The sequence below is a fragment of the Ischnura elegans genome, chromosome 6, assembly GCF_921293095.1.
Source record: "Ischnura elegans chromosome 6, ioIscEleg1.1, whole genome shotgun sequence".
Taxonomy (NCBI): Eukaryota; Metazoa; Arthropoda; class Insecta; order Odonata; family Coenagrionidae; genus Ischnura; species Ischnura elegans.
Window position 1 is genome coordinate 83,220,584 of NC_060251.1, and position 24,490 is coordinate 83,245,073.

General features: G+C 37.3%; 1 protein-coding gene across 11 annotated transcripts in view; it reads right to left on the reverse strand.

The window, feature by feature from the left end:
• The window catches only part of LOC124161080 (E3 ubiquitin-protein ligase TRIP12), an 86,095-nt gene that overhangs the window by 51,330 nt on the left and 10,275 nt on the right, over window positions 1-24,490 (reverse strand). For 10 of the 11 annotated variants that reach the window (XM_046537256.1, XM_046537255.1, XM_046537261.1 and 7 more), the window contains exons 3-7: window positions 20,030-20,489; window positions 17,304-17,503; window positions 14,129-14,277; window positions 12,791-12,976; window positions 12,429-12,570 (exon numbers count right to left, since the gene is read on the reverse strand). In XM_046537256.1, coding sequence (XP_046393212.1) covers window positions 12,429-12,570; window positions 12,791-12,976; window positions 14,129-14,277; window positions 17,304-17,503; window positions 20,030-20,489 — 1,137 coding nt within the window. The remainder of the gene's footprint in view (window positions 1-12,428; window positions 12,571-12,790; window positions 12,977-14,128; window positions 14,278-17,303; window positions 17,504-20,029; window positions 20,490-24,490) is intronic. The other variant, XM_046537265.1, reaches the window with a different exon arrangement.

Below are 24,490 nucleotides of genomic sequence, written 5' to 3' on the forward strand. Positions count from 1 at the left end.
TTTGCTAATAGAACCTGATTTGTCATTTATTAATATAATACCCATTTTCACAACTATAGAAAAAAAGCAGCATAACAATACAATCCGGGCATGTAGACAGCGTAGTAGTTGCACAGTAGGAGCATAGTGTAATAGTTGAATCTGGTGATTAATGATTGAACACCCACAAGAGACATCCTATCTGCAATTGATACCCTAGGAAAATCTAAAATCTTACTTCTGAACCATTCCCTTAAAAAATAAACTAGAGTGCAAAATAGGAGACCAATAACTATCTGGAAGTAGCATATATAAAGGCAAAGATGTTCGGGTATACATAACAGAAGTTGAATTGTAACTGATTACCCAAACCAGGAAGAACCATGAATAGAAAGTAAGGTACGCCATCAACACAGATGAGTCACAAGATTATTTTCATAAGGCCTCATGGTTTCAGTGATTTGAAAACATTTCTACTGAGAATTATAATTGACATGTGTATATGTGAGGTTAACCATGGCACAAGGGACTGTAAAAATAAACAAAATTGGTGGTTCAGGACTCAGCACCAGAAGGAAATGAATAATTGACATGGGCATTGTAAACAAACGTTTGCCTGTGGTGTAAACAAATAACTGAAAAAATTTCTTAAGTGTATTTTGAAAACAGTCTAAATGAAACAGTATTGGTTTTGAAAAGGAGTTAACAGAGGTATGAGGCCAAAAAGGTTAGAAGCCACAAGAAAACTATGATACTGAGAACTATGAAGCTGATAGAATTAAGCAGTTCAATTAATTTAACTGTATAAGACATTACTTTAAAGGACAATTTTAGAATTGATAGTCATGTTTATAATAATAATAATGAAAAAATTTAATTGTGCTAAAAATCCTTAAAGCAAGGTACAACACATCAGATACAATATTATGGTGGATTTAGTTTTCAGTATACATAGACGATTTGTGGATTGCGTTGTCACGGGATGAGCAACGACTTTATTTATGTTGAAGGCTTGAATCATAACTAGAGACATGCAAAAGTCACAAATGCGATAACGCGAATTCCGGGGTTTTCCCAAGAATGCGCAAATTTCGTGTTGTGATTTTTTCCAATTTAAGGGCAATTTTCACCAACTCATTTTCATCATTTTTTTCTTCTACTCATGCTTCTCTCATGAAATTGTTTTTCGAGGCGTATATTTCAGCTAATTGTTCTGATAAACCCGAGATTTTGATAGCTTTCTCAGCTAATTTTCAACAACAACTGTTAGAATAACAGTGCTGCGCAATAGAAATTAATTATCGTAAATGATTCATTAGCGAGAAATCACTGAGTAATATTTTCACCTTTAGTATAAAATTTTAAGTGGCTCTAACTCAGTGCATCATAAATATTCCCGGAGTGGATGAAGAGGTTGATTAATAACGAAAGGAACTGGAAACTGATGTGATATATTCATAATGAACATAATTGAACACATATGAAAACAATATGTGCAAGAAAGTTTTAGAAAAATGCCTTTCTTGTCGAAAGATGACATCTTTCACTTTCACATCAGGCCACTTTCAGACGCAACAACTTTTCGCCGGCCACCGTAATATCCAGAGAGATGTCTCGTTTGAAAGCGGCCTGAATTTCACAGCAACATGCCATGAACAGCAGCCGACAAAAAGTCTGAAAGTAGCCTCAAGGTAGCACTGTGTGTATTTCACGCCATAGACAGTGCACCGCTGGGCCGGATTGAAATGGGCGCCTTGGTGACTGTTGACAATGCCATGCGGTCAACTGCACGATTCGACTTGTTTCATTCAAGACATCCACTGAGACCAATGGTTATTTGAGAGCACAGCACGGTGCCGTTGACAACGGCTGGAGCAAAGCCGGCTCGTCTGAAAAAGGCAAAATGTGGTGGTGTGCCGTCTATGCCTTGATATACACACTGTGCTACATTGAGGCAGCTTTCAGCTGAAACGACTTTTTGCCAGTTACCGTTTACGGCACGGCACCATGAAATTCAGGCCACTTTCCGACGAGACAACTCTCTGGATTTCATGGCGGCCTGCCAAAAAAAGAAAAAGAAAAAAAAAAGCAGCCCATGCAGTGAAAAAATTCATGATTTCCACAAAGAAACATATCCGAGGAAATAAGGTGACTTGTTTGTCAGGAGGCTGTCTACACTGCGTTCACACTATGTCTACAAAGACAAAGACGCCAAAATCCCATGGGAAACTGCCACGGGGCCGACATATCGGCCGCCGCTGGTTGGGCGAAAACTGTCAGGGGACGATTTATCCGCCCGACTTATTTCCCTTTTTTTTTTTCGTGATTGTGGCCTTTTCAACAGCTGTAATTTAAGCAAACCCCCATAATCTACCTATGGTTATAAGATATAAATATATCTTAAGAATTAGGAAAAAATCTAGATGTATTAAATAAAATTAAGTAGCTGAAAAATTTTAAAATCTAAATGTTGCAAATTCTTGAAAATAGCCTTCGCAGTCTTCGCACATCCCACCCGAAATGGACTGGCAGTAAAAGGGTTAATCAAATTTCTGTAGGGTTCAAACTATCCTAATGCACACACTTTCTATAGAGAGCTAAGCCGTGTCCCAATTGGCCATCTGGCTATGCCAATCCCAGAATTTAGCCATGACGACATCTTGGAAGGATGTCCCAACTCGTTAGCCAGCATAAGGGAGGGAATTTAGGCAGCTAATGCGGCCGCCAGATTTAGGCATCAAGGAGTGCATCCTTCTCCCCACTTTTCCCATGATTGAAAGCGTGCAAAGCGTCTTCAGGAAGAAATCAGAGAAAGGGCATCATGGCTGTCAACAAGGGATAGTACTTGTTTGCAAGTAGTGATGATATTTTGAGACTTGTTCGAATAATTAGTAATTTTTATTTTGTTTATAATTATGAAATTGCGTTAATAGAAGTGTAAGAACTACGGAGAAATTAGTTAAAGAGAAGGTGGCGTTAATTTTAATTCTAATTAATGTTTAAATGCTTCTTATATATGTATATGTTATTTTATAACTTTTTATACCTATCACATGTTATCTTTTGCTACCCTTTTCTTTTTAAACGTGTTAAATAATGCTTATTGATGTTTATATGATTGTTATATATACTTAATTATGTAACACTGTCAAAATTCTTATTTAAGGAACACTTTTTTGTACATTACGTTAACACTCGTAAGAATAAACAATTATTATCATATGTTATTGGACGAAGTCCCGAAATTGGAATCGGAATAAGTGACAAAAATTAAAATCTATAGTGATTATAAGAATGATACCGAAACCTCATTTATGTACGTAAACCGTAAGTTGTATAAACAAATTGGCTAGAAATCTAATGGAAAACTTTAAATAGATTTTGAAAATTATTCCCAAGTCAGACGGTAACCGTTTGAATAGACTAAATCGACCTGTTCTTAATAAAACAAAACTAGAAATTAAATTGCTAAAATATAAGAAAGTCGAAAAAGTACTTGGTTGAGAGACGATTGAAGTATTACAAACCAATTACAAGGAATATATGCTAACATTTCGCCACAAACTTAGCTAAAACCTCTTTAACAAAACAATACGAATTTGAAAGTATACCCCTACTTAACTATTACAAAATCAAAAAGGTTGTCTAAGATACTAAAATTATGATAAAATACTCTTCTCCGACATCTGATACTGACACATCACATTTTAACAATTGTGGGTGGGTTTTGTTCATCATTTGTTCAAATCATTCCGAATATCTCTTGTTTTGCATTGGCCTAGTGCCCAGTAGATGACAGCACCAGCGTAAGGATGTCCCAATTCATACTCCCTTGTGGTTGGCTGCCCAGAATCTGGCTGGCTAAATACATGATGCCCAATGGCTAACGAGTTGGGACACGGCTTTAACCTTTCGCTACTAATGACAAAAATATGCGGCAGGACGTTTCTTGATCTGGGAGATGAAAGCCAAAAAATTTCGTCTGAGATTTTCCTATGCAGGCGGACGAATGGCAAAAATACACATTTCCTTGCTCTCCTCCTTTTATGACATTTGTGGCTTTGCAAAGTCTTAGTTTCGGGATCCAGCACAGTGGAACACAGGCCGTACCACCGAAATCCGAGAGCATGTACCTGGACCCCGTGTCTTATATTACCCCTCTTTGTGGCAAGGGACCACAGTCATACAATTGTTTATTCAGTTAGTTTGCGAAATAAATATTTACTTCTTTCTCAAAAAATATAAACTGAGAATGGAATTCTCTGTATTTTGAGCAGCGTTTACAATTTTTAAATGTAATTCTACCATAAATATTAACATATAGCTCGATTTCAGCATAAAAATCAACATGGCAATTGTTAATGCATTAAATCCATTAATACTAGCAGTAGAGTTTCGTTCAAAATTAGTAAATACTCAGAATAAAATGAGTAATTCAATTGGAAGTCTGCAATTTACGTGCAAGCAACAATTATCCATATAGCTAATTCATGTAAACAAAGCATGAGTTGACAGTAACCCAATGCCACTGGTAGAGTTATAAACCGCAAAAGGAGGTAGCCCAACTACCCTCGGATTCCTAGATAATGCAGAGTCCCCACTAGGAAGTATCAAGAAAGTTTGGTGTTGAGAGTGTGTGATTATCTGCAAGACCCTTCTTAACCCTTTCGAGACGGCAGAGTTTTCGACTTAGCATGACTGCAGTACTAAACCCCAAGAGACTCTTCTTTCTCGTGGTACGGAGCATTTTTGGAGGACATTCATTAGGAAAGGTCTCGCGGAACCTTTTTCGACCCATCTCCGATGGGACTCCGCATTATCTCGGACACCGAGAGTAGTTGTGCTCCCTCCTTTCCGGGTTTACGACCATACCGGCGGCATTGGTTCGCGGTCAACTTATGTATTGCTTATACAGTGAGTCCTCGTTTAACGTCACCTACCGTTCCTGAGAAATGTGACGATAAACGAAATGACGTTAATCGAAGCATAATATCCCATAAAAACAATGTAAAAATTGTATATCGGTATATGTAAAATACCCGTTTTTTGCGCGTAAAATCAAGGTGCCCAACTTTGAGCGCTTGGCATTCCCGTAGTTTTCGTTCCTATAACTTACAATTTTTATATAAAGAAGCCATATCAATTACTAGCAGTTTGCCGAAAACAAATTGTTTATACCACAAAAATTAACGCAGTTGTTGTAAACAACGCAAACCTCTGCGGACTTCAAAACCAGTGAGTCAATTGAAAATTGATTGGTACTGTTATCTTCCGTAGAATGTTAGTAATGTATATACGTAGATCATACACGTTAAATATAAGCAGTATATTCAATATCTTTTTATATTTATTTTTGTTTTTAGCTCTTGTTGTCGCCTTCTCCCTGCCTGACGGGGATGGGCTAAAGAAAGCAACAGAAAAGAGAAAGTCTCTCGAAGTCGTGCGCAGTTGCCACATAGCGCATCGTGACTCACAGTACCCTAGCAGTTAATGAATCATTCGCTGGATGCTTTAAAACGTTTACCTTTAGGGATGATTCGACTATTGTTGGTGCAGATTCCCTCGGTGAATCAAGCGTCCAAGAACAGGTTTTTCGGAGACCGAAGTCCAAATGGTATTGAGTACAATTTGCTTTTTTCGCTGCGAAGCAGAAAAAAAGTATGGACAAAAGATATCCTGTGTATCAAACAGTGTCTGATTGTCTTGGTATCAGCTTGATATCAGTGAAAAGAGTCACGGCTAAACAGAAGGATTATGAATTTTTACCATCAGATAAAATTTACGCTATTATGGCTTAGAATTTACGTCGTAGAAAAGCATTTTGATGAAAGCTCAGCCCAACCTGACCTTAAGTTTACCTGAAGGGTGCAACAACGATACTTTCATCATGCGAGTCGGTCATTTAAAGGAAGTGCGGCCTCTGCTGAGTCGGTGGCAACCACGCACCTCTTTTCGCCTCCCCCTCCCACGACGGAGCTGCCGGTACGCGCATAGAAACATCTAGATAAATAATAAGTGATATTGACGTTATTATTGATATTTAATATACATTTCATATGTGCTTGCATTACTAACATTCTACGGAAGACAACAGTACCAATCAATTTTCAATTGACTCACTGGTTTCGAAGTTAGCAGAGGTTTGCGTTGTTTACAACAACTCCGTTAATTTTTGTAGTATAAACAATTTGTTTACAGCAAACAGCTAGTAATAGATGTGGCTTCTTTATATCAAAATTGCAAGTTATAGGAACGAAAACTACGAGAATGCCAAGCGCTCAAAGTTGGGCACCTTGATTTTACGCGCAAGAAACGGGTACTTTTTTGAGAAAAAATTAAGTACAGGAAATACTACTTAGCCAAAGAATTTTTAAAGTACATGATATAACGTAGAACTAAATTCTCTTTCGTATACTTTTTATTGCATTGAAATCGATTGCTTCATTTAGACGCTAGAGCTCCTCAAACTCGAGTATCTTGCTTTTTTTTTTACAGACAGTAGTTTATTTTTCTTGAAAAATGAACAAATACTTATTTGAAAAACTGACTGGATAAACAATTGTATGACCGCTGTCCCTTACCGCTAAGAGGGGTTATAAAAGACGAGGGGTCCGGGCACCTGCTTCTGGATTCTGAGGGTAAATCCTAAACCCTGCAGCGTTGGGTACCGAGACAAAGACTATGTAAACCCGCAACCGTCCTAAAAGGGGAAGAGCTAGAAAACGTATATACGTATAAACATATAACGTATAAACGTATACAGCTTTCGTTCTCCAGGCTAGGAAAATCTCACGCCTATATATAGGGCTTTCGTCTTCCGCGTCAGGAAACGTCCACACGTATATACACATGTGTAGCAGGGAAAAGGTTAACAAATGTCCAACATAAATGCTCCATACAGAGGGGACCGAGGAGTCTCTTGGGGCTCAGTCCTGCATTCATGCTAAGGAGAGAACTCCACCGTCTCAAAAGAGTTAAGGAAGTTAAAAATGAGCCTCGAGAATACGTATTCATAAGGATGCTTTTTTTCGATAAAACCACTTATTACATTTGCAAAAAATGACAACCTCTAAAGCAGCTGCTGTAAAGTAAATACTAATGTAGATGGCTTAAAAGGCATCAACCAAACTTAGTTTTCTAATGGTAGAAGACCTAAGCAGAAAAATAGGTACATATTTGAAAAGATCTCAGTTTTTGATCCCCAAGAAGTTCCGACTACAGACGTGAACCCTGACTTAAAGACAAAAAATTAATAGTTTCGAGTCAATGGAGACAAGTTGATGTTGGGGTTGGGAGAATTACAGAAATTACTTCAAAAGCAAAATTCCAAGGGTTCAGTGGATATCTGTAATTAAAGCATCAGCTCAAATTGTCTGAGACATTACAGTAGAATCCTGATTTAAGATTTTTCAGGGGGGACAAAATTTAAAACACTAAATGCGGAAAAACACTAAAAGAGGACTTGCCGTTTTTTTTTCAGGTTTTTGGGTCTATAATGATTGGAATGGCTTTTTGTGAATAAAAAATATTATTTTAAGTAACTAAAAGGTGCTGAATGCAGCAAAAAATTCTTTAATGAAATGTTCTCTGCCCTATGAAGGTTGGGTAATACTTTTCAGGAATCAGCTAAAAAAATGGGTAGTAAAAATAAGTAATGAGAGGATGACAATTGTTTTGATGAAATATTTTAAGAAAATTCAAATAAACATCAACTTAAAAGCATTCCCGCACCGATTATTATTATGGACATTAGTGATTCCATTTTTATGCATACATATTTCAGTGGTATCGATGAAATGTAGAATTTTTTCTGTAAAAGTGACATGTAGGTGACTATATAGTAAGAAAATATTTCTAATATAGTAAGAAAAGGTGTAAGTAGGTACTCGAAAAATCATGAGGAATGAATGAAATAAAGGAACAGCAGAAAATCGCTAATCCCGATTTCTCAACTACCGAATATCTATAGTAAAAGGGAGGTTTTCTGGAATTTTGCCGACTTAACGTTTTCTGTTGCCTCGGCGAAACAAGGAATTTATGAGCCTTTAAAAAGCCTCCTATGCGCACATTTTGGATTTCGAGGTCATCCAAAAAAGTAGAATCTTATTTTAGTATGCGTACAAGTCGATGAAATTTAGAATTCATGATGGTGATTCAACTCGATGATAACACCAGATTCGTTGTCATATATCCGCGGCCTTATGCAGGTCGAATGGAGCCAGGAGAAGTTGCTTTGATTCCGACTCGCCTTGTTTCTCGGCAGCTTTTAATAAAATTTGGTTGGACCTTGAATACCAATTAGCTAAACTCTGTTAAGTGAAAAGGTTTAATCTTCAACAGAACTGGATTTCATCCGAAAAATTGTCGGTGCCTCTGGAGTTTGGCAATTTCGTCAGGGTTATGATGTCGAAGTCAACCACCAAAGGATACCTGCCGGATTTTCGTATTTTTCCGCGCTCATCTATTCTACCATGAGTATGCGGTGATTTTTTTTCCAGCATGAGCGATTTATTTAGAGTCATGGACCGTGATAGTTCTTCAAAACTCCGATTGTCATTCTCTTTTGACATTAATTAGCACCAGATAAATATCTTTTAATCGACAGCGATATCAACCAGCCGTATGTTGATAAATTGGCTCCGGGATATGTAATTACGATCTAAAATAATGTTGTTCCGCAGGGAAAGAATGCTCTACTCACGGTCATGACAGGGGAAACACTTCCTCTGTTCTTTCGCTGTTCCTCCGTGGAAACTGACCTTGGAATGGATTATAGAAAGAATCTTCTAGTGAACTGCGCAATTGATATTGGGCTAATAATCGACTGCCCGTAGGTAGTAGAGTTGAAAGGGGCATAAGCCATCAATTGAAAACATAACGAGAAAACCATTATTGTAGCGGCCCTCGGAGGATAATTCGTGTCATCAGTCGTCACGTATCATCGAAGTCAAGTTCAAGAAGTGAAGGATAAGGTAGTTCGAGGTTACTAAGGGATGACTTTGCTCCATTAGATCGGATCTGATACAAAAAAAGACTTGTTTGGATCAGAAGGGGAGCGAAACATTACGAGAAGACAAATCACCCAGCTTGCGAGTTGAAGGTCGCAGCGCTGCGCTCGAGGAAGAAAGCAGTTGAAGAAGCGTTCCCCGGTAGATTCTATCGACTCTTGGTAAACTTTCATGAGACTGTTCTTGTTGATGAGCATAAATTCGAAGATTTGGATGAACCGTCATGAAAAACATTAAATCGGGCAAAAAATTCCTGAGCGGGACAAATTTTTACGACCATAAATGCGGAAAAACGCAAAATGCGGAAACACTAAATACGGATAATGTTTACATTGTCCTAATAGGGAATGAATCGGGACCCAAAAAAATAAACGCTAAATGCAGAAAAACGTTAAATGCGAAGACGTTAAATCCGGATCCGACTGTATTTGTATTTAAGTGCCTTTAAGCAAGTTGGACCCCCTCTACAAATGTTGACTCAGAAAGATTTCTTTCCTGCTATAGCACTGGGTTAACAGATAAGAGAACAAATCTAGAGGAAGACAATTTGGTCACAATAGCAATACTTCTTTTGAAATTACAAGCATTTTAAAATAATTTCTCTCTCTATGTAACCTGGATATACAGGCGGTCCCCGACTTTCGTACACAATGCGTTCCCGAAAACGTGTACGAAAGTCGAACCATTGACTTCCATACTAATTAGGAGTTACGTTCCCAAAGAGCGGAAAATACGTACTAAAACCTTTTTTTTCACGGAATTCATTTCAATTGACTTAATTTTAATAATATGTTAATAAAACTCCTCAAATCATCTAATTTCTTTCGAAAATACGCAGAAAATGCAAATAAAAGTTTAAAAAAACAAGAACTCCGTAGGCCATCGAGTGAAACTTCCTCTCGGCGTTTAGTTTGACATTCCATTTATTACGTCCACTATAAATAAAAAGACATATCAAGAAGCATAATAAAATGTAGTTGTTGAACCCGCACTCTGGATACCTTTTAATTTTTACACCAAAATTCGACATTTGGCAGGTGACATATTCGTGATCGCGTATATTTCGCATGTTATTCAAAAAAGACAAAAGACAAACGGAATTCGGGTGATATTTCGTGCAACATCGTTGCTGAAGGTGTACATGAATCAAAAAGCATTCAAACGAAAAAACACAATTAGAAAGAAGATCTTACTAGTTTTATTGAAAGCCATTTGATGATGTCTAGTCAACTTCTTTTGAAAAATATCTTCAATGAAGGCTTTCTTCTTCTCTTGATAAAGGAGCCTGTAGCAGGCAGTTTCTCTCCCAAATAAATCACCTAAATTAGAGTCAACTACTAACAATTCCCTTTATTATATACGTTCGTATTGTTCGCATATACTGCCATTTGAAACAATTGAATGTTGGGATGCGCAATTAACATTGCGGGAATTAAAAAAAAATTACAAACCAACGTCCGAAAGTCCGAATTTAGCGTACGAAAGTCAAGTAAAAGGTGTCGATTTTGAACGTACGAAAGTGCGAATTGTACGAAAGTCGAGTGTACGAAAGTCGAGGACCGCCTGTATGGATATATATTGCATTCTTGATGAAAAATGAAAATCAATGTTGTCATGATCAACTGACAAAATTCAGTAGGTTGATTCATTAAACTACATAAGTACTTCATTGTAGGAAAATAGTATTAGTTGTACTACTGATGATGACTTATTGAAAAAAATTATTTATTTATTGCCTTTTAAAGTAAACTGAATGCCAACGAACACAGTTATCTGTGCCACTCATGGTCCTTCAGCCTATGTAACCCAACCAGTACCAAAGGTTTTCAATGAGTGGCTGGTTTTTCAACATCCAAGAGTCATTTTACAATGTTTAGACTAGGATGCTTGAATTTTTTAGGAGAAATATATTGTACCAATGGCTGGCCAACAAATCGTGTGAAAACATCAAGTATTTCAATGGAATATGAGCTGAACAAGCAGATAAAGCATAGTGCGGACATCAAGGTCAAATCTACAATGAAAATGAGCATGAATGGATAAAAAATGTTTTTTAATGGACTATTTCTCCCTAACCCTTCATCGAGACTGATAATTCGTGCTCAACTAAAACCTTGATATTTCTCACACCCCCTAATTACATTGAAAGCATTTCTTCAGTAGATTTAGAACTCAGCTAGACAAAGTACAACTCCTTTGAGATTACTGGGCACACTAATCACCCCGTATTCCAAAAAATATGTTAACTTCATTCAGGAATAGTTTCAAAACTACATGAGGTTCCATGTTGATCATATGATGTCATACACTAAGGAAGCCAGTAGCAGTTTATAGGTATATTTCAATTGAATTTGCAAATCAATAATTTAACCAAGCAAATTTTCAGGCTTTACACCAAATTTCAAATTTTGCAGGAGTTGAAGGAATTTAACATTTGCTTTTTTCACATGATATTTTACCCTTTCCAACCATGACTTTGTTATGGGGTAACATTTTCAAGGTGAAGAGCAGAAGGAAAATTGAGCAGTATACATAATGGGGTAAAGATGGAAAGGGAAATTTTCAGGTGCTGAGAGGGTGGTGGTTACGTAGGAATGACCCTTAAAGAGAGGCATCACCCATAAAAGAAGATATTCAATGATGCAACATGGAACTTCATTGTAAACCACCACCCCTCAGCACCAGAAAATTTCCACTCCATTTTTAATCCAATATGTATACTACTAATTGTTCTGTTGTCTTAACTTTGAAATTTTAACCTAAAATGAAACCTTGGTCAGGAAAAAATAAAATATCAATTGGAAAAAGCCAAGATGTAATTACTTCAACTCCCACAATAAAAGATTTACATAAAGTCATGCCCCCTACTATTTCTTATTTCAAATTTTTATTTTCCTATTTTTCCCTCATTTTCAGTACGAACTTTTGAAATTTCCCGAAATTTATTTCAATGGAAAAGGAGTTGTACACATGGTTGTTAAGGAAAAATACTGCAAGGTGTATCATAAAATAAAGTCAAATAAGTCAGAACAATCCTGTACCAACCAGCTAGGATGGTAGCAAAACTCCCACCTCATCCTTTATAGACAGCAATTCTCCACTTATTAAACTATGATTTTCATCTCTTTGCTGCACCTCAGGAGTTTTTCCCTGGTCATAATGTAGCATCCCTGATGTAAAGTCATAATTTATATTTCCCTAACCAGCATGAACCCCGATTTCCCAGCAATCAATCTGAACTAAATCTCACTTGACACATTACTTTACATAATCAAATACAATTAATCCAAACTTGAGAGTACCCATGTGAAAATACAGATAATTGATACCACAATAATTGTGATAGTGAAGAGAAATTACACAAAATGAAACACGCAATAGGTCTTGAGCCAGAAAAAGTTATCTAGCAAGGGTAACTAAAAATTAGGTGCAAATACCCACCTGCTGCTAGCGCAGGACCCCGTGGTGCTCTTGCTTCGAGTGCTTCGTCTTAATTGGGGTCCCTCGTGGACGTTGCTAGAAGAAATATCCTCAGTTTTGCTGGATGTATGGTGATGAGTTCCACTAGTTCCTGAGTTGGATGCTGTGTAAGCAAATAAATTAATCAAGCCAGTCCTAAAATTTTACACCAAAGCCAAATTCTAACATTATAATCAAAAGCTTATGCATCTATAAGAGGCTTACAAACTGGTACCATTTAAGCGGGTGTTGCAATGTAAGGTTTTTCAAAGGGATTTATCTACTACATTTCCTCTGAGAGTGATGGTGCTGAATGATAATGTGTAAATATGAAGATCACCCACCCACACTCTTGGATGAGCTCTCAGACACCTTGGCCTTCTTCTTAGGAACCACTGTGGACCTCCGAGTGGATACTGGAATTAGACTGGGAGGCTTTGCTATTGGCACCTCAATGCCTGAATCTGTCAGCTTCACCTGACTTCGCAATGGGTACTTCTTTAGGACAGGTGCTGGTTCTGGTGGAATACCTACCAAAGACAAGAAGTCTTTTTATACTTTTCGAAAGGACTTGATGGTTGCTTGAAGTAATATGTCCTCCCAAGCATCTCATTTGCAACTACGCACATGTAAACTTATTTTATTTTCATTGCTCGATATTTTAAATAAATTAAATTCCACCATTTCTAGCTACTTGCGATCTCCCATAAAATAAAAATGACCCATTTTTAACTAATCAAAACCCAGTCATTAAATTTCCCGAAACAATAAAGCAAACTATTTTGATGATAGGCCAAGCATAACTAAATAATTGGCTATAAAATAATTTGATCACGCAACCTTGTCACAGATAATTTTTTGAAAGCATCATCCACATGGTACGACTAAATACTCCAACATCTTGTTTCCGCAAAATGTTAAAATTGATATAAAGTAGAAATGTCAACCTAAAAAAAAAGTGGCCATCTTCATATAATACCCAATATCTTTCCAGCACATTGAAAGCATTATGCTATGAATACGCCCAAGAAAAATATCTTAAGAGCACCACTGATAGCACAAGAGTAGAATTTCTCAAACCCTACAGCAAAAAAATTATAATATTATTAATAAATAAAAATGAAAAACCTATAAGCCTAAATTTTATGATTGCCTTGTGAAATTCAAACCAAGTAACAATGACTACTTTTAACATCTTGGTTTCCTCTCAGAATAAATATGCAATGAATTTCACATATCCGCAAAAGAAACAGGCATAATTTTCCCTTGACATGAATCTGCTTCTTCAGAGACTAACTGCAACACCCTTTTTTCCTTACTTTTTCATCTTGTTAGCCTTATTTTTTTTGCTGAAGTAGGTGATGATTTCAGCCCTAAACAAAATCACAAAGTAAAAACATGCATAAATCTTCAACAGAAATCAATGAACCTTTTTAAAGTAGTTGAATTAAAAAAATTCTAATGGGATACATTAGAGAGAAGCTCCAAACAACACCATTTGCATTATTTACATGACACACAACTACAGTTACAAAAGCAAGATGGAGAAGAGAGCTTGGATTTTAATAATTAATAAATGGTGTACTGACAGCAAAGTAGTGCTATTAGTAAAAAAAATTAAATATTTAACAGCAATATCACAGACATTGATCCAAATCAAAAGAGACAGTGAGCATCCCTACCAGAATTGTTCAAAGGTGTCCCATCCAAAGCCAAGTCCCGCTTTCGGCCCCTCCCAGAGGCAGGCCTCTGGAGCAGCTGATTGCGGGATGTTGAAGAATCACTTCCTGACCCACCTCTGCTAAATGCAGAGCTACCCACTGATGCCAACCTATCCAAATAAAAGTCAAGCAGGAAAATAAGTACAACAGAATAGAGCAGAGAAAAGAAGATGTCACAACTAAAATAGGTCTCATTACTACCTCTCTCAGTAGCATCATCACAGAAAGTACTTGTCTAATGTCTTAATTACTTTAGTCGACAAAAAGTTACTTTGAGTCATGATGGTGTTAACACTCTTACCAACAAGACATAAGCCTCTCTCACACCATGTGACATGGTTAGAGAGAGGCTTATCAAAACTAAACATGGACGTGGAGAGGCAGAAGAAAAATCTTTACAGGATAACAAATTCTACAATAGATAATACAGTTTAAAAAGCTGAAATGAAGAGAAATAGTTAAGGACAGAGAAATAAGGGAAGATATACAAAGTGAAAGGCAGCAACTCCATATGTACAATGAATTTTAATGATGGTACCTAAACATAAACATGAGCATAGTGGCTTCCATAAGCCAATAGCAGTTTTTAATAAATTCAAAATCCACATAAAATCACTACATAAGTATTTGGAGGTGTACTTTGGCTAAAAAATATCTTTAGGGTAAAATACCAAGTTAGGGCACTTATCGGCCAAAGTCACTCCCTTACAACTTCCAGACTACTGTAAGGCGCCAAAACCTGATTGCAACTAACTTGTGGCCAGTGATTAGTTATGGGGTGCTACTGCATTCCACATAAAACCATAAAATAATTCCACAGGAAAAATAAAAAATAGATGCCCGAGTATGAAAATGATGAGAATTTTGGTCCTCAAAGAACTTGGGAGATATCCATGGACTAACCAGAGGAGTATCTTTACAAGTGCGTGTTAAAGTACAAAAATTCCGCATAAGAAAAATCATTTGCTTTGACTGGGGTTCCAACCAGGATCCCCAGAATTCAGGACTGGTGTCCAACCGCTTAGTTTCCAAGTAAGCATGAGTCAGTTCTTAAATTTTTTCGTTTCTCGGTACCAGTCCAGTTCTCCCCCATCGGTTCTTGGTTATCGATTTTCGAATCCAAGCATGAACTCTTATTATCTGAATTAATGGCAAATTTAAATGAACAACCACAAGAAATGAATGAAAATAATTTCACTAAAAATGTAAATTAGCAGGAAAGCTCTGTAAAAAAACTTAAAACCATCTCCATAATTGTATTTGCCAAGCAAAAAAGTTTAAATAACATGTTGTTAACTAATGCATGTTTGAACAATACGTCACATTACATCAGTCAGCGACTGATTCTTTCTCCAGGTTTCGATTTTAAAAATTCAACATTTTTACCCTATCTAGGTCTACTCTATTCTTTTTTTGGCAGAAATATTGCCTGAGGCACTGATCAGGCGTTCAATGAAAACAGTAGTAGTCGATGTTCATTTTGAAGGGCCATGCTAATGGATCAATAGTGAAACTCCCCCAACATCTGACGACATCATCCTTTAATTTGTTGTAACTGGTGATTCGGTTCAAAATATATTGTATTCTGCGATGTAGCTTAAATTGTTACTTAAATCGACAACTTATTCACATGCTTCACTGCCATAGTTCTTATAACCCCAACAATAAACTGCACATCACGCCAGTACAGTGACACTATGGATAAACTGATTGGCAGTGAGCTAACGCAAAATTTTAATGCAGTGTTTTATACTTCAGTACATCCACACTTTTCGATGCCTCGCAGAGGTTTATCAACTTACGAACAAGTTCTCAGAACGTACCTTGCTCGTATGTCGAACAATTACTGTACATGTACATGATTCAATCGTAAAATCACTTTCAGACGAAATGATTTTCCATAAGCTGCCATTCACGGCACGGCAAACGGCATAGCAGAGAGTCGTCTCATCTGAGAGTCGCCTGAAAATCACGTGAATGGCGGCAGGCAAAAAGTTGTTCTGTCTGAAAGCGGTCTCAATGTAGCATTGAATGAATTTCACAGCGGCCTATCGCCGGGTCGCATTGAAATGGGCGCCATGCCGTTAACGGCATGATTAGACTCATATAAGAGATCCATAGAGATCAATGGAAAATTGAAAGGACGGTGCCGTGCCATGGATGGCAGCAGGTGAAAAGTCGGCTCATTTGGAAGTGGCTTCGGAAATGTTACAATGTTAGTGAGAGTGACAAACTGACGAACATTTAAATGCACGTGTTAGCCAGCAACTTGCAAAAGAAAAAAAGTGGATGCCATTCAACCGAATAGTAATACATGCATTTTTAAATTCTTTATTAACTTTTTGGCCTTGAATACATTGCAGACCATTTTGGCTTAGAGAGCCAAATTCAAATCCTCGTGACCGTTCCGAGCCAGTTCCAAAGCACCAACTTTATGCGATCGGTTCTCAATACCGGTTCCACAGGCCAAGAACCGAAAACCGGGAACTGGAACTGACCCATTCAAGGCACCCTATTTCCAAGGCATCTCCTTTCTCTTTTTTTGGCTTCCAAGGACAAGACGGCTCATGCTGCCAGATGAACAATGTCACAGGACCCTATTGTTTGTGTGCATTGCACCATGCTCTTTAGCTTCTGGCTTTAACTTCCCGACTGTGGTACTATGGGGAAGAACATGCTGCCCTATGGTATTATACATTTGGCAGCCTAAACCATTATGTCCTCTAAAGCAAACAAAACCATGCAAATGAGGAATATGCTCTGATAGTTCAGCTTTGATAGTAGTAGAACATCTGGGGTGAATTCAAGAGATACAATTTTGAATCCTAGTTAAGGCAAATGATTTTCCCTCTGCGGAACTTTTGCACTTAACCTCCACAATAATACCCAGTTAGAATATTTTCCCATTACTATGCACATTTGAATGATGCGAATTAAAGCCTCTAGAGTAGCATCTTAAAGTTGAACACCAAAGCTAATTCATTTAAAATTTCAATTTTAACCAATGGCTACAAACATATTTTAAGAGCTTGAAATACAAAATCCAAGAAAAAATAAAAAAAGCCACACCCAAACATACTCCAGAGCTCTAATTCCCCCACTAACTATCAGTTTATTTAAAATAAATTCCAATTACCTTTGCGTTGATACCTCTGCTGGCGAGGCAGATTCTTGATGAACAGACGAGTTCTGTGGATATTCTGATTCTGTTGCAGCAGCTTCTGATGAATGCTCGTCCCTGTGACGACTGCCCTTCCGCTCACTCCTCTGTGCACTTCCTCCCCTTCCACTAGAACTTGCCTCACTGCTACCTGACAAGGTTCGCCTTCTTTCAACCTAGAGAATAAATATGAAGATAGTTCACAAATTATCAAAACTGCACAAGCGTAAAAATGAGAAATATTAATTTCAAAGGAAACATTAAAATAGAATTCCTGACCAACAGTGCTGACAAGGAGATGTTACCTGACTGAGCAAAAAAATTATAAATTGAGGTGTTATTATTCTGGACTTGACCATGTATGAGGAAAAAATTTCTCCAATATTGACATTGAGCTACAGAGTGCTAGTGTACAGTGAATTGTTGCACAGCAAGGAAATATTTATCAACAAAGAAAAACCTTCCATTCAGGATACTTAGTTCACATTCTAGTCTTCCCTAACAATATGGTAAAAGAGGAGGACAGTTTTTTTTCCCAGACAACTGAGCTATTGCTCATGGCAATTAGCCAACTTCAGAAGGATGGAAGCAACTCCATATACAACCCTCAAAAAGGAAAGGTTACAACATATAATAGGGATCATGCATGAAAAAAGTTTCTTGGATAGACACATTAATTAAACCAGGAATATTTTGGAAAGTATATTACCTACATAAAGAGAACAACCTAATATAAAAAAATGAGCACTAAACCCTCACGAGCAGTGGCGTAACTATGGGGGGAGTGGGGGGATGTAACACCCCCCCCCAAAAGCCCTCAGAGAAATCAAAAAAAATATTTTAAAATCTTGTCTGGATTTGATGTTTAATAACTGCATCTGCTTAAAATTGAATTTTATGTGCCAAAATGATGTAAAATGCATATTCAGGCATGTTATTTTTCAAAATTTTTCCTGAACTTCCGATTCCTGGAGGTGGGGGGATAGCCCTCACAAACCCCCTCCCCCCAAAGCCCTCTCATCCTCCCCTCAAAGCATATTACTAGTTACGCCACTGCTCAGGAGAGTATAGATAGATACTACTGAATTATTAGAGCAATCAAGAGTGTATTGTTTTCCTCAAAGTGATGTAAATGTATTATCTCTATAGAGACGTTTCTCTACTTAAGTATTCACTGAAAGCACTAAAATTTAGCCCATAACTTATTCATGTGAATAATTTTTGCATCACCAAAATCACCAGCACCAATAAAAACTCAGGCATCGAAACTGCTTCTTTAAAACTTTTGACTCCATGATGTAAGAAAATCAACCCTGAACAAGAATTAACTATTGATGAAATGTTTGTTTTGGCATAGGCGGCAAGACCAAGTTCCCCACATGAGCTTTATGCAATATAACAATCTTCCTTCTTGGCTTTGAGATGGTGAACAGCCTGTTCTACCTCTATTACTACAAATGAATGGGTAAACTTACTAGTTAAAATAAGTAAATAATATAAGAACACAGTAGAACAGTGTCACATAATTCACTTGCAGAGTATACCTTAACCTTTTCCCTACCGTACACGTATATATACGTGTGGACGTTTCCTGACCCGGGAGACCACGGGCGTATATATACGTGTGAGATTTTCCCGGTCAAGAAAACGAAACCCGTATATATACGTTTTCGAGCTCTCCCCCTTTCAGGACAGTCGTGGGTTTAGGTCGCCTTTGTCTCGGGACCCAATGCTTCGGGGTTTAGGATTAACCCTCCGAATCCGGGAGCAGGTACCCGAATCCGGGAGCAGGTACCCGGACCCTTCGTCTTTTACAACCTCTCTCAGCGGTAAGGGACAGCGGTCATACAATTGTTTATAGAGTCAATTTTCGAAATAAATATTTGTTCATTTCTCAAGAAATATAAACTAAGAATTGAATTGTTTGTCTTTTGAGCAGCGTTTACAATTTTTTAACGAAATTCTACGACAAATATTAACTTATATCTCGAGTTATGTATAAACATCAACATGGAAATTGTTGCTGCGTTAAATTCTTTGATAATGGCCTTAGAACTTCGTTTAAAATTTGACAATGCTCAGATAAAAATGAGGAATTATATTCAATGTCTGTAATTTACGTGCAAGCAACAATTATCCATTTGCTAAATACATATAAGCAATACATAAGTTGACCGCGAACCAATGCCGCAGGTATGGTCGTAAACCCGGAAAGGAGGGAGCACAACTACTCTTGGAGTCCGAGATAATACGGAGTCCCACCGTGGAGGGGTCGAAAAAGGTTCAGCGAGACCCTTCTTAACGAATGCCCTCCAAAAGTGCTCCATACCACGAGAAAGAAGTCTCTCTTGGGGAGCGGTACAGCAGTCAAGCTAAGACGAAAACTCCGCGGTCTCGAAAGGGTTAACCAAATGGGATATCATCGCCAAAATTAATTCACATTTTTCCAACCTAATAATGAACACAATGTCCTAAATCCACCACCTAACTAGTATTATTTCTATTAAAAATTAATGAAATTCACTCTAAAAATAATGAAATCTCTTTAAATTATCAGCAATTGATCATAATTTATATATTTCCTTTAATAATGGAAACTGTATTAACAGTAATAAGCTGTTAAAGGGTAACTAAAGTCAACTGATAAGAACAATAACTTGTAAGAAAATAAAGATGTAAAGAGTAAACTAAATTCTACTAACCTGCCAATGGGTAGGGTGGCGACCAGTGCCAACAGCTCGCACCTCTCCTGTAGATTTTTCTGATGATGAACTTCCACAGCTCAACGTTGCTTCGGCGTTTGCCGATTCCCGGGTGACAGAGGAAGCACCAGAAGCCAAGGAGGAGGCAGTAGACACCCTTCCCCTCCCTCGGCCTCTACCCCGGCCCCCGCCACCCTCTGGTTGGGTCGACGAAGCACGCCCGGGGACCCCTCCACCTCGCTGGGACGCCAGCGAACCTGACTGTTCGGCAGAACCTGATTCTGAGCACAGCTCCTCACCAGGTGATTCCCCACCCGATGGGGATGACCGCCCAACCAACTCCTCCCCAGTTCTAGATAAAGAACTCAGCCGTCCTCTCTTCTTACTCCCTGACCTACCACGTTTCCCAGAATAGCCACTGATTCGCCGTTTCTTCCCAGCTACTAGTGAAGACCTTGGCCTACAAGAAACCAAATTTTGGCATACAGACCATATGTCTAAAACAAACTTTGCGGAGAATAATGATCACTAGTTCAGGATTAAGTGTTGGTCACAACGAAGAAATTTAAAAAAGCTTTCTTACTCAAATTGGACAATGCCTAACAGGAACAATTTACGAGTAAAAATTCTTGACCCTTCCCCAAAACATAAAAAAATCTCTATAAAAAAAAGTATAGAGAATAACAAAAAACACCTAAGTCCAGTGCAGCAAAATGATGCATCTTATCATCGAAAGATACAATATGTATTTTTTAAGGTTTTCATTGATTTTTTCAAGAATTTTCTCACTACTAACCATCCTCAAAACAACAATAACAATAATATGGTGCACATAAAAAAGAGGGAGGGCATAATAAAATTACATTTACACATTACAAAATACCCATCTTCAAATTAACCTCATAATCATCACAAGACAACATTTTCAATTTGCTGATCAACCACCTAGTTTTGAATAACGGCCAGAAAACAAGAACAGCCAAAAATAATGTGGCCTGCATTGTACATCACATCCTCTTTCCCACTGCTTTATTCAATCACTTGGGATACCACACACCAATCCAAGCATCAGGTGCGCAATAGTAGCATTTTAACGAAGTGGAGAACACAATGAAATAGAGACACTGTCACTTGATTTGAGGCTTATAAAGGTTACAGCAGGAATGCTATCATAATTAAAACTACATCAGTGATGCTACAGGTTTATACAAGGAAGTGGGCAATTTACACTATACCATAGATAAAAGATCCCATTCAAACCAAGTTTCCTTGTTATACATTTATCTTTACACATAACTTTACTCTAACATACTGAACCACCATATTTAGGCCCCTTGCCACCAACACAACATTTTTTCCAATATATATCACAAGCATTAAGGCAAGTATACCTAGCCTTAAACATTGTCCATAGTTCAATCTGTCAGTAAAATCTTAAATTTGAGTATGGTGTAGAGCACAATAATGACCAAAAATATTATTCAAGTCATCACTATTAATAGTCATGGGGAATTCATTTTAACTGCAGAGAAATACTTCACTTGTTAGGAATAGATATCTTCATTTTCCTTACTTGGGCACTGAAACTAGTCTCTCATTCTTTAGCTATCTTTGAAGGGGATCAAATTCCTATGAATTTTTACACGAAGACAGATGGACCAGGAAATGAAGTTTAAATTAACTATCATTATCAAGCCCACCTGAAATATTCCTGAAGTAAGTACAAAATTTATATAAGTGAAGACTGCATTTATGCCAGCCAATACTTAACTCATAACCAGGCATCCTTTATAACAATAAGTAAATGATGCTCATATGCAGAAATTGAAAGATCTAAGCAAAGACAATGCATGTATAAATTAATAGCTACACCTTAACAATAGCTGCCAATAATTGGCACAGATTTTATTGTTTTGAAGAGCTAAAACAATTTCCTCTCTACAATATAACTTGAGTTTAAACCTGACATACCTAACATTTGCAGCGTAACCTCGACATAGCATACCTTGTAGCATGAAATCACACCCAAAGATATTTTTTTCTGCATACATCTGGAATTTGAGGAGCAACTTAAGGTCTTAAAAAACAATGAATGGGCGAATGCTAAAATTAATTTCCAGTAATAATGATTGACTGCCATGTTATTGCACTGAGATATAACATTACTTTTTGAAAATGATGATCTACCATGGGGATATTGGTAGGACTAAATCACGTGGCGAAATAAGAACCTTTAGGTTTTGCTGCCATATCTATACACCACTTTCATTATTTTCCGACATTGTACATAGAATGGATGCAATATATTGCAATTTCATACTGAAATAGATAAGAAGATTACATTCAGGCTGTAAAACTGAAGTACATGGAGCTTGGATATCGCAGACTAAATCTTGAGAAACGAAGAATGGAAAAACGTGTTTCGCATTACTCATTGTATCAAATTATTATTTTTATTAAATAACATGATAAAGAACTGCCAGTGTAAAGGAAGAAAAGAAAGTAGGGAAGAGGCTATTTAGGCACAGGGGCAAGACTAACAGAATTCTGGGAGTTGAAAATCTACTCTGTAGAATGATAAGCTTTTGCAAATACATACATAAAAATGAACCAGTTGATATAATTTGGAGTGTGTTTTATGAGTGAAATATGATGACATCTCGCATGAAAATGAAAGCAATGGATTTTTAAGAGTAAGTACTTAACATTATATGCAAAAATCAATACCCTTAAAACATTTGGTGTGGTCACCACCGATAGGCGGCGCCTTCTCCAGGAACGTCCACCGCCTTTCGGCGTCCTATAACACAATATTTGAAACTCATCAGATAAAAGATCCAGATCCAAAGCAATTTTTTATGGGAACTATTAAATAGACCTATCTTATCACTGGTTTGGGATTCAACAAAAGAGGATAAATATGCCAGGGATATGTGAAGGCATATCTATCTTGATATCATCTCAGGTATTCCAGTGGCAAAGTATATGTTGAGAACTAAGGGATCAGCCTTAAAAATCTACAACCTTCTAAAATTTTTCCATGGCATGTGAAAATTATGGATGCAGACCTCAAGTTCAAATCCATATGTTATTTGTCACGATGGAGTCATTCACTCACCCTTGAAATCGCAATTCACTGAAAGTATTTGATAGGTGGAAGAGGAAGATAGGTAAAGGCGAAAAGATCTTCCCAATTCAGCCATTCCCTCACTATTTTTAAGTAAACAAGGTGAACGTTGCCGCCCACTTTTCTTAATTTGGTGACGTCATTCAAGTACTATTTTATCGACTCTTTCAGGGAGAACTATTAATTGCCTGAATGATTCACTTACAAAAGTATAAAACAACTGAAAATCACAGAAGACAGAATCAATGAGGAGAGGAGTAGATGGAAAGCAGTTACCTACTCAGAAGGAGTCAGAGACATCATCAAAGTATTAGCGAAAGGGTTATTGTTGTACATTTTTCACCACAAATAAAATGAGAAGTAGGCTACAGATAGAAAAACAGAAAATAATGGTCTCTTTAGTCTTCAAAATCAATAATACAAATAAATCCATGAAAAACCCATTTGATTAACATAATTTTCTGGCAACCACTCTCAAGAATACTTAGTTTTCCCTGGTAGTAACCTAACTTCACATCCTAGAAGTTGACACATTTCGATGCATCATCATCATCTGTAAGTCTGAAAGTGTTTTGAACACAACAATTCAGCATTCACTCTTGACTTCAAAAGGCGTGAGGTACACTGACTCCCCTTGACATACTGGATTAAGAAAATTTCAGTACAAATTAAGTGAATCATGCAAATTAAAATTATCATATCCACACCAACTAAATACCATAACTGGTGCCGATTTCAGCTATAATTTCTGAGAATTGAAATGACAATCCACTGAATATTACCCTAGCATGATATCCAGAGTAAGGAAATACTAAACATTTGATGGATTCCATCGGGGAAATGGAATCACAGCTGAGCCCTGTGGCTCTATCAATATGCTACTGATTATTGTTTTAGAACTAGAGCTTCCATTGATGCTCCGCCATTATTAATCATACCACGAAAAACAAATAAAACTTCTCATTCCACTACACATTTCACTAAAGCCAAGGTAGACTTGAAAGGTAAAACGATAAGAATAAATAGGGAGATACATGAAGAAGTTGAAGGCAGACAGATGAATTCATAACAACTGACAAAAAGAAAGACAAAATCTAAAGGCACAAAGAGTTAATTCACAACAATAAAATCATTTGGTTCACCCTTTTCTTGCAATTTCTGGTCAGTTATGCTACCAGTCACAACATTAATAGCTTTTCACCCATGTGCAATACTGCAAACAAAGCTACTTGTTTGGTGTAGTATTTGTGAAATGTATTAGTAGGTTCAACAAGAAAATCGAGCATTAAGATGAAATAAACAAGAACAGAGGAATAGATGGTCTGACTGTACTC